We start from the raw sequence: 10346 nt of genomic DNA, 5'->3' as shown, positions 1-10346 counted from the left end.
CCAGTATAAGATCCACATAGTTTTACACAAAGCCATTTTTCATTGCACCTGTTAAGTCAGTAGGTCATATTACGTGTATTGTGTCATTGCTCGAACATCTATTTTAATAATATAATAAAGTTACGAAACATCTGTTTGTATATTTTTAATGTAATAGTGGAGAAGGGCTTTTTCTAGTCAACAGTAAACCAGGTTTGTTTAAAAATAGATTTCGATATGTGTCTTTGTTCTGAATAACATTCAATGTTCTTGCCAGGTCTCTACGCTCGCACAGAACTTTTAACCTTCCGACTCCCAGGACCAACATTGGGTTCCGCATCTTTCTCGTTTCTTTCTTCTTTATTATAGCTACCAGTATGTTTGTCGTTCTCCGGATTTATAAAAAAAAGTTTTTTTTTAACTTTTTTTATTGTATAGAGATGTATCTTTTTTGTTTGCCAAATAAATAAATAATCCGAATACGAGATAGGATATATACCCTTGCAACAAATACATAACAAATCTTCTATTAATATAGTTAGTAGTTACTACTAATTATAATCCATAACGGCAGTAGAATTGTAACGTTTAACCCCGGCTAAAAATGCTAAACGTTCGTAAAACAACATCACAATATTATTGTAATTGCGACACGTTTTAAAAGAAGTGACGAAGCACAAAAGACAGTATCAGGTCATGCTTTAGTTAATAAAATCTAACCCAATTAATTGTAACAGATGTATGTGATTCACTGAAAACTTTTACATAAAAGTAGCGCGCTTTGAGTGACCACGGCAATTTAACAAAGCGAGTGGTTTGAAGCAGTTTACTTAAACATACTGTGTAGATTTTTGTTTATCGCAGTTTTAGTGTTCAATCGATTCTTTAATATGGAAGTTGTGTATTTTGTTTTGATATTTTTCGCTATTAGCGTAAACTCTGTAGCTATCCATGGACCTATGTTGACGAGATACAACCCATGCAGTCTGGGAGTGTTATATTTTGATAAATTAACTAATATATCGTGGCAGGGGACGATTAATTTCAGTTTATATCCTAATATAACTGATGCTGATATTGAAATCACCTTCGATAAGCCTATAAGGATTTTTGGGGTAAGTTACTATAATCACGTTTGGTGTTGTGTTATGTTAAGTGAAAGGCAAAACGATAGTTTTATGTTTGATTCTGATTGGTCAAATGTTCTTGTCGCGAATTTGTGATTGGTCTAGGAATATTGGCCAATGACAATCAAACGAATCACGCTATTCGAGTTTAATGAATTATATCGCATAAAAAATCGCGTTTGTTTAAATTTTTCCTTTATTTATTTACAATCTGAATCCTGTGGAAAGATTAATCTGTGTTCCACAATCTGAGAAATTATTTTGCTTATTGGAATGTTTTCTAGCCAAAATGTATGCTATTATTAAAAAGCAACAGCTTCTTGTACGGTATTTTAAAATACTTTAAGAATGTGTGGTCCACTGTTGCTGGTGAACCAGCTGCCCTCCGAAGTATTTCCCACCAGTTCCACTCAGAGTTCTTCAAGAAAAGAGCGTAACAATTATTTTTAAGAACTGACCTTTTTGAAGAAGCCTTTTGGCCGGCAACGCAGCCTTGAGAGTGTTCATGGGTATCAGTTAAGATCAGGTGGAGGCTCGTTTTCTCCTTTTCTATAAAAAAAGAAAACTTAAAGATGTTTTGGAATAATTTTGGATTTTTTTATTTCATTTAATTTGACTCCAAGCATTTTTAAAGATGCGCGTGATTTTAGAAAAAGCAAAAAAACTAGTTTGTTTTACTATTATCTCAAACTAAAACTTTTCTTTTGTTATTTTTATACGTACCTATAAAGAAATCAGGTATATAAAGCATGCATGTTGAATGTTGTAAAAGTAGATGAAACGAGAGAAGAACCGAATGTCAGGGCCGTAGTAAGGGAAGATCACTGGTCTGTGGTAGGCCCTTCGGGAACAGGCGTGACAATATAAATAAATAAAAAAAAAATACAAATCACGTGCAAATAATTAAATTTAATGTTTTCTACGAAGTTTTTCTAAATTTAATCTAATTAAAACTAATATCTTATTATAAAAACATCGTAGTCCCTAAAAAATATAATATAATAGAAAGGTCCCAGCAACAGGTCAAACTCAGTTTAATTTTCCGATATCAATGACTTATCGACCGAACCAAATGTAATTTTGTGAAGTATCAGCTACTAATACGACCCCGTAATACCTTGAAGGTTCTAATAATGCCTAACATACGTCTATCGGAAGGAATACATTTTTTCAATATTTTTTTTTTATTTGAATTTGTTCGATAACTTGATGAAAAATAATCAATTTTTGGTTTTTATTTTTAATATTTCAATTTGTAGTTTTTTACGACATAAAAAGTGGAAAGTCTCAGTTTAGGAACTTTACATGAGTTACCATCGATAATTTATTAGTAAGTTGGTCAAACCAAAGAAGAGTCAATTGTGTCCATAGAAAACAACCCAAAAAAGTCAAGGGCGTGCGTCAGGCACAGAAGGCTGATCACCTACTTGCCTATTAGATTACCAAATGATCATGAAACACATACAAAATCTGAGGCCCAGACCTAAAAAGTTTGTAGTGCCATTGATTTTTTTTAACCAAAACCGATCGGTATTATCGTAGTGGTGAAAAGCGTTTAAAATTTATTCTAACAAAACAATTTCAGGCCTCGAACAACAGTACAGTATACGCAAGGAACAACTGGCATAGTTTCTTATTTAAGCCGCGGGGAGTGCTTCCGCCTCATTACTTTTTCTACATAGCTGTTATAGGTGACGTTTCAAATGTCCCAAATGTTGTCACAGTAAAATTAAATAACTATACACTGTGCAATCCTGCTGTTAAGGTAATGTATACCACAACTTATATTTCGATTCCACATTTGACATTAGCTACTGTCATTTTGTAAAATAATGATACCACATAATGGTAGGGGAGCCCACGATGCTAAATGGGGATTTACTCGAGCGTCGTAGAGACCTATTGGGATGCAAAGCTTAGATAAAAAGAAGAAAAAAATGTTATATGATAAATTCCTTTTCATCGGTGGGGGAAGCGGCTATAGATAGTTAAATATGTAAAAAAAAACTGTTGCATGGACATCCTCGAGCGCGTCAGATAGCATCTATGCCCTACGTATTTTTAATAATGTACGTATGTTAATCTGATCGTTTGCATGATGCGGGTGGTTGTATTTAAGGGTTGAAAATTAAAAAAAAAAAAAAATTATCGAGCGCGTCAGATTTTCTAAGGGAGTGTTAAGTGCACCAAAAAAAAGCTCTCATTCACTAATCTGACGATTTCGATGGGACGCAAAATCAAGGCCATTTTCTTAATTTGCAAAAAAAAATCGCAATTTTGAAATACTCAAGCGCGTCAGATTAAGATATATATGGTTCATCTTTATGTTCTAAACGTACTGTCTCATAATCTGACGATTATCTAGAGGGATTCGCCTGATCTGACAAAAAAAAATAGAAAAACGGTTCACCTAAAGGGCCATCCCTGCAACTTCCCGCTAATTCCATTCCTGGGCGCTTAAAATTGATATTTTGAGCTCGCTGAGTTCAAAGAAATAACATTTCTATGCATTTGAGCTCTCCAAGCTCGAAAGTCTGATAGAAGTTTCATAGAACACTATTTTTGGAATTTTCAAACCGCAATAACTTTTGAATGGATCAAGCAATTTTCACGCGGTTGGCGGCATTCGACGCAGTTTTATCATCCTCATAAGTCATTTTGCAATTTTAATTGATCGAACCACAAATTTCGGAGTAATCCCGAAAAAACACTTTTTCGGGTTTCTTTCGTGTACGATATCTCTCGAACGAATCAACCGCTTTTGACCAGCTTGGTGGCGATCGACGTGGTTTTTCAAGCTCAAAGGCGGATTAGTTTTTGAAGTTGATCGATAAAGAAACCACTTTAAAAAAAATATTTCTTATTTTTTTAAGATTTTTCAAAATTTCTCAAAATCTATCGGTCCGAATCGGTTCAAATTCACAGGAAATGTAATTTTGAGGGAAATATTTAGAACGCCGTTTAGTAGATTCCGATCGGTTTAAGGAAATGTAGGCATCACGCAGCTGCACGCATTTAACTTTATCGACGAATTTTTGTTATTTCGGCTTGCGGAAATCGTCAGATTATATATTTTTCATTATTCTTGAATTATTTCCTTCAAAATAAAAAAAAAATTAGCTACGCTCGAGAATGTCGAGATGACGTTTTTTTTTTACAACTTTGTTGCCCTCCCCTTTTTTTCCGTCACTCTCAAATTGTCAGATTAGTGGAATATACACTTTTTAGGATGTAATTAACTCACCCTACCTTAATCTGACGCGCTCGGGAATTTCTGATGGTCAATTTTTTTTTACTAAACTGATCCTGTCTCCTTCACGTGCGGCCTTATATATGGGCCTCATATTTTGTGGAGGTACTTAACCGGGTACAAGGTATCCCCCTATATATTAATCTGCCGCGCTTTAGTAAATCCCGAAATCCCCTCTTGGGCTCCCCTACCATAATATAATAGTGTAGTGATGAACACAAAAATTGATAAACAATCGCGATTTATGTTTGTGTAATCATAATATTGGTGTGTCAATTAAAGACTAAATTATTGATTTTTATTTCATTAAAACATAATTATTTATTAATTAAACAGCTGCTTTATTTTATAAAAAGTTTTTCATGTTCCATCATGGTCACATTTTTTAATTCATTTCACACACAAATATTAAAGAAAATTTTCAGATTCTTAATAAAATTAATCGTCATAACTAAATTATCCGTTCAGAATTATTTAATTTCCTGATATACTTAGTTTCCATTAAAGTAGTAGTTGTGTAGATATACTACTATAAACGGAAATATTCCATTTCCATATCGAATAATTTCGCTACGTCACTATTTAGTACTTGTCATAACGTTGAAACACTGAAATTGTCAAATCTGGAATCGAATTAAAAGTTTTAGTATAGTCAAAACTATAAAGTAAAGAATAAAGAAGCATTTCTATAGCTTTCTTTTCAGACTCATTCGCAAATTTCACTATAATAATTATTTTTAATAGAAAGTTCATTTATATTTAAAATGGCTTTTCATTTAAACCTTTAAGCTGTATTTGTTTGTAATATAGAGAGTTATATCTCTCAAATTTAAAGTTGAGAACATAAAGCAAAATATGTAAATAAAATTACCAGTTTATTTAATAAACTTTATGACCGTATATTTCACATAAAGTTGAAACGCTTATATGTTTCTGTAGATAATAAGTTTCGCACTTCTAAAGTATTTTTAGTCATGTTAATTCTTCTTGATAAATCTCGTTATTATATGGTTTTATTACTTTATAATAATTATTATAAAGCCACTTTAATTTCATACAGTAATAACAAATCAGTTCTGTGTTACTTATGTTATTATACACTCAGTATGGATTCCTTTAGGATAAAGGCCTCCTACTAATCTTTCCAATTGGATTTAATCTTTGCTTTTTGCATCCATTTCTTCATAGAACCCTTTATGATGTCGTCAGCCCATCGCTTTTAGTACGCCTAATAAATGAATTTCCTTTTTAGAATGAACTAAATATTCAGTCCTACAACGCAACACAACCAGACGACAAGTATTATCGTCAAGTTTGCGGGCGCCGAGCGCTCCACAACGCCGAACTAAGTTCGATAAAGACTGACGCGAAAGCTGGCGACTGGCCATGGCACGTGGCTGTGCTGATCAGGGAAAACATCTCTAAATACGCCAGATATCAGTGTGGGGGAAATATAATATCGAGAACTGCTGTTCTTACAGGTACACTGAGAAAGTGTCGATAATTCCATATTAAATGAAATTTGCATGTTGAATCTTTACCGCTTTGTATTCTCAAAATTTAAGCCTTTTATCGCTTCTCAAATGAGTAACGTAATTAATACATGTACGTGTCCAAAAATATTTAGTCATTTAAATATACGTCTATGTACCTTAAAGAATTTAATTTATAACCCCTTAATTTCTTTTCCAGCGGCGCATTGCCTTTTCTATAACTCATTGCCCATACATATCAGTCGTCTACTAATTGTAGCAGGAGTGGACAATTTAAAATTATTCAATCAACCCGGGAGACAATTACTTAACGTTAGTACAACTTTTTTTACAATTGACAGATACAACATTATCATCTGTAGATAAAGAATATTTTTATCAAAACGTTAAAATAAGTAGCCACAAATAAAACGTCGGCTATAAATGACGCTGACGCTTTAAAATCAATTCCTACAGCTAAGGATAACTTCACACGGTCACTTGAGCATTCCAGCTGTCCAGATGTTGGTTAGACTGGTCTGGAATCCTCCTTTTAGGTCAGAGGAAGAGTAGCACCTTCTTTTCTCGACAAATAACGTTGAATGTTTGTTAAAAAATAAATGAAATTTACGACATTCAGGTACGATCGCTGGAAATAATCGTATAAACAAGCTACGATGAAAATACAACATCGTATGCACTGTGCGAGTTCTATTTATATTTCACATATTTTTAATATGTCCTGGAACCTGATAGTTATCAAATAACCATACTACATAGAATCTACCACAACTGAGCGTTTTTTAAGGCAGTTTTTCACTGCTGTAATTCAGAATCAATTCGACTTAACACTTTTCCTTCAAGAAAAGAGCGTACCAATTTATAAAAGGCCGGCAACACACTTGCGAGCCTTCTGGCTATGTGAGTTTCCATGGGCGGCGGTATCAGTAAACATCAATTGAACCTCCTTCCCGTTTGCCTCTTGTTATATATAAATAGTTATATATATATAAGTTTCTTAGTTTGCTATTAAACTAAATATTATATTTGATGTTTCCATTTGTTCTTTCAGGCAGTCGATGTAATAGTGAACCCCGCTTATAAGTCGGATGAGTCGACTGCGGATTTGGCCATTATTCGAGTGAATGCATTTAGATATACTGATTATGTGCAACCGATATGTCTTTGGGGCCCTTCGTATGACAAAAGCAATTTGTATGGACAAATGGCTGTGGTAAGTTTACAAGTACGCGTACGAGAACGCAAGTTTGTTACGATTCTATTGTGAATTCTCTGGTTTGTTTGGAGAAAATATTTTTTTTTTGAGAACGGTCTACTGCAAAGGCCGGCAACGCACCCACTAAAATGGGTGTCTATGGGCTGCGTGGACTACCCTTTTTGGTCGTCCCGCAAGCTCGTTTGCCCCCCTATTATATAAAAAAAAAAAAAAAAAATTATGCCAATTGAGAATAAATTCCTCAACAACAGATAATACATATTATTTCCTTATTGTTGACAAACTAAGTTAATTTTATTCTTTTATGTCAAAAGTACACTTTAATATTATAAAAAAAATGACTAGTTGCCCATCCAAAAACACGTACACGATGTCTACAAAGTGTATTTTTAATAAAGTTTAAAAAAAATATTCGTTAAGTTTTAATATGTCACAAGGCATACTGGTGACTTTGTTTGTAAGCTAACATCTATCTTACTGTTAAGTCTATAGGCAAAAAATGTGTAAAAGTTAAATATAAAAGCCTTATTATAGGTATGCTACAACATGCTTATTAATGTTATTTATACAAGAGTTCAGTACCTGTAAAGAATGTTAATTTGTTCGTTAAATTGGGTATCACTAAAGTTCTAATGGCAATCAATCAAGTGAATCTGATTTCAGGTGGTGGGCTTCGGGACAACTGAGGAGAATCAATTATCAGACACGCTAAGGTCAACGTTCACAGTGGTGCAGAATGACACGACATGCATTTCGTATTCACCCCAGTTGTACACAAGTTTGTTGAACGAGTTCACATTCTGCGCTGGACTCGACCCAAATGCCGGTTGGATTCATATATTACTTCATTTGCGAGATTCATATCACCTAATTGTACTTAATAGTTAATAATAAAAATGTGGCGCAACCCTATTATAAAGAAATCTAGGGCTTGAGTATGGCAATGACGATGTTTGTCTTTATTGAAGGAACAAGTGTAAGTTGCGCTCATAAGAAGAAAATCCATTAGTGTTCATCCTTGATTCGAACACTGAATGAATTGCATGCTTAAGGTGAGCGTACTAGCTTAGCGCATAGTTGAACCCTCAAATTGTGAAGGGAAAAATCCCACGACGTGTATTAGCCACGGACGGCCTACTTGTCTGTAACGATAAATGATCAAGGAAATAACTCCAGAATTCCAAAACTAATACCAAATAGTAATGCCAACAGTTATCATCCCACAAAAGTGATGGTTACAAAAATATATTTCTTTGACCTGTTTCTTAATATCATAGTCTGTCAATCGACTTTAGTGCCAAATACAATCTATCATTGAGTAGGCCAATCCAGAGACGCAAGGCGCACTGGAAAATCCAAATACAAACAATCTAGTTACGACGCTGATTATATGTTTCACAGCACATTTTCATATTTATTATTCATTTAATTTCTATTATATTTAATACTTACACTAATAATTATTACAATGCCAAATAGTCAACGAATATAATCTTTTAGCTGAACTTGAATAATAATTAAATATTTACAGATAAATGGCAAATGCATAATTGTGACATAATCAATGGCTACAACCTCTGTTTTATGATCATTTTCAAATCTAATTGGCAAGTAGGTGATCACGCCGTCGACTTTGGGTCTAAGACATTCGAGACCGTTCGAGCAAATGCGCATTTAAGCGCACATAGAAAAAAAGTCTATTGGTGCACCGGGGATCGAACCTTCGACCTCAGGTATGAGAGTCCCACGCTGAATCCACTAACTAGGCTAACACTGCTCACTTCCCTATAATTTAGTTTAGTAATAAAAAAAGTGTTTATATGATATATTTAAGCATACTTGTAAAATAAACTCGTAAACTTTCAGGTACAAGTCCTCTTCAAGGAGATAGCGGTGGAGGCTTATCAATATCCACAGTCCAACCAGACCACAAAGTGAGTTGGTTCCTACGAGGCGTCCTCTCAAAATGTGGGATACCCGATGGTGAAACAATTTGTAATCCAAAGTATTACGTAATATATACTGATGTTGGCCCGCACTATGGATGGATCTATCACCATGCAGGGTTAAATTATATTAGCAATATTGTTTATTGATATCTAGTAGACAATTTACTATACTAGAAGATTGAATAATGTAAACAGTAAGGCTCGTATTGGAGTGAGAGTATATATGACTTTGTATGTATTGGAAATCTATAAGAGTTTACCAGTTTAACGTAGAAGTTCTGTTCTCATAGAATACAACAAATCTTTAGATGTACTTCTTGTTTGTACAATAGATAACTTAGATATTTGTAAATATAGTTACGTTGCTAAGACTTATGAAGACGATATTTGAACAAAAATTTAAGCTTAGTTTTAAAGGAATATAATTTTTATGTTATGGGGTTTTTTATTATTATTTAATACACTTAATTTAATTTAATTTTTTATATTTTATTTTTTCACCGTCACAGTACTCTTCATGGGGAACCCCCTGCTTGTTGCGTAGATGCGCGCCCACGTATATATGTGTCGCATTAACACATTGTTGTTTAATACTTTAGCTATATAAAAAGTATATGGGTTGCTCCATAGCTATAACTATTAAAAAAGCCGAATTCCTACATGCTTTACAACAACAAATGAATTTTTATTAAAATTTTGGTCAGGTCTTATGGTGGTAGTGGTGACTTAATAGTTATATTAGAAATCAGAAAACAACCACTAAAATTTAGAAGATATATTATTACTGAAGTACCCGATGGAATAACAAGGTTTTTCATCAGAGGTGATTTATGTTGTTCTAAAACAACGTGTATGCATAAAATTATACAAGAAAATATGACATCATACTAAAACATAAGCAAGCTAGCAAGGGAAAATATAATAAAAAATTAACCACAAAATAAAAAAAATAACTAAAAAATGTTAATAATAACTAATAAAAACGAAACTTCAACCTCATTAAAAACATGATAAACAAAGTTTCGGTAAGTTGGAAAATTTTAGTAAAATATATCAATAACTTCATCATATATACTGGACCATTAAAAGTAGCAGATAAGCGAGCCGTAGACCGTACGTTTTTTTTTATATAGAACAGGGGGCAAACGGGCAGGAGGCTCACCTGATGGTAAGTGATAATCTCACGATAATCGCCGCCCATCGACACTCTCAATGCCAGAGAGCTCGCGAGTGCGTTGCCGGCCTTTTAAGAGTTGGAATGAATGGCAGCCTGCTTTTGGATGCTACTGCTAAATATTACTATTTACTTAATATTTTTCGCACTTTTTACGT

At 33.7% G+C, this 10346-nt stretch overlaps 1 protein-coding gene across 1 annotated transcript; it reads left to right on the top strand.

The window, feature by feature from the left end:
- Positions 1 to 766: 766 nt before the first annotated feature.
- Positions 767 to 9450, top strand: LOC125053196 (transmembrane protease serine 11D-like). The gene is made up of 7 exons (XM_047654441.1): positions 767 to 1094; positions 2692 to 2871; positions 5609 to 5837; positions 6049 to 6161; positions 6901 to 7062; positions 7729 to 7891; positions 8932 to 9450. The coding sequence occupies exons 1-7, from the start codon at positions 870 to 872 to the stop codon at positions 9159 to 9161; spliced, it is 1302 nt and encodes a 433-aa protein (XP_047510397.1). The 5' UTR covers positions 767 to 869; the 3' UTR covers positions 9162 to 9450.
- Positions 9451 to 10346: the final 896 nt, after the last annotated feature.

This window comes from Pieris napi, chromosome 10, assembly GCF_905475465.1.
Source record: "Pieris napi chromosome 10, ilPieNapi1.2, whole genome shotgun sequence".
Taxonomy (NCBI): domain Eukaryota; kingdom Metazoa; phylum Arthropoda; class Insecta; order Lepidoptera; family Pieridae; genus Pieris; species Pieris napi.
The sequence above is the reverse complement of the archived record's forward strand: the minus strand, read 5'-3'. Positions and strand labels throughout refer to the sequence as shown.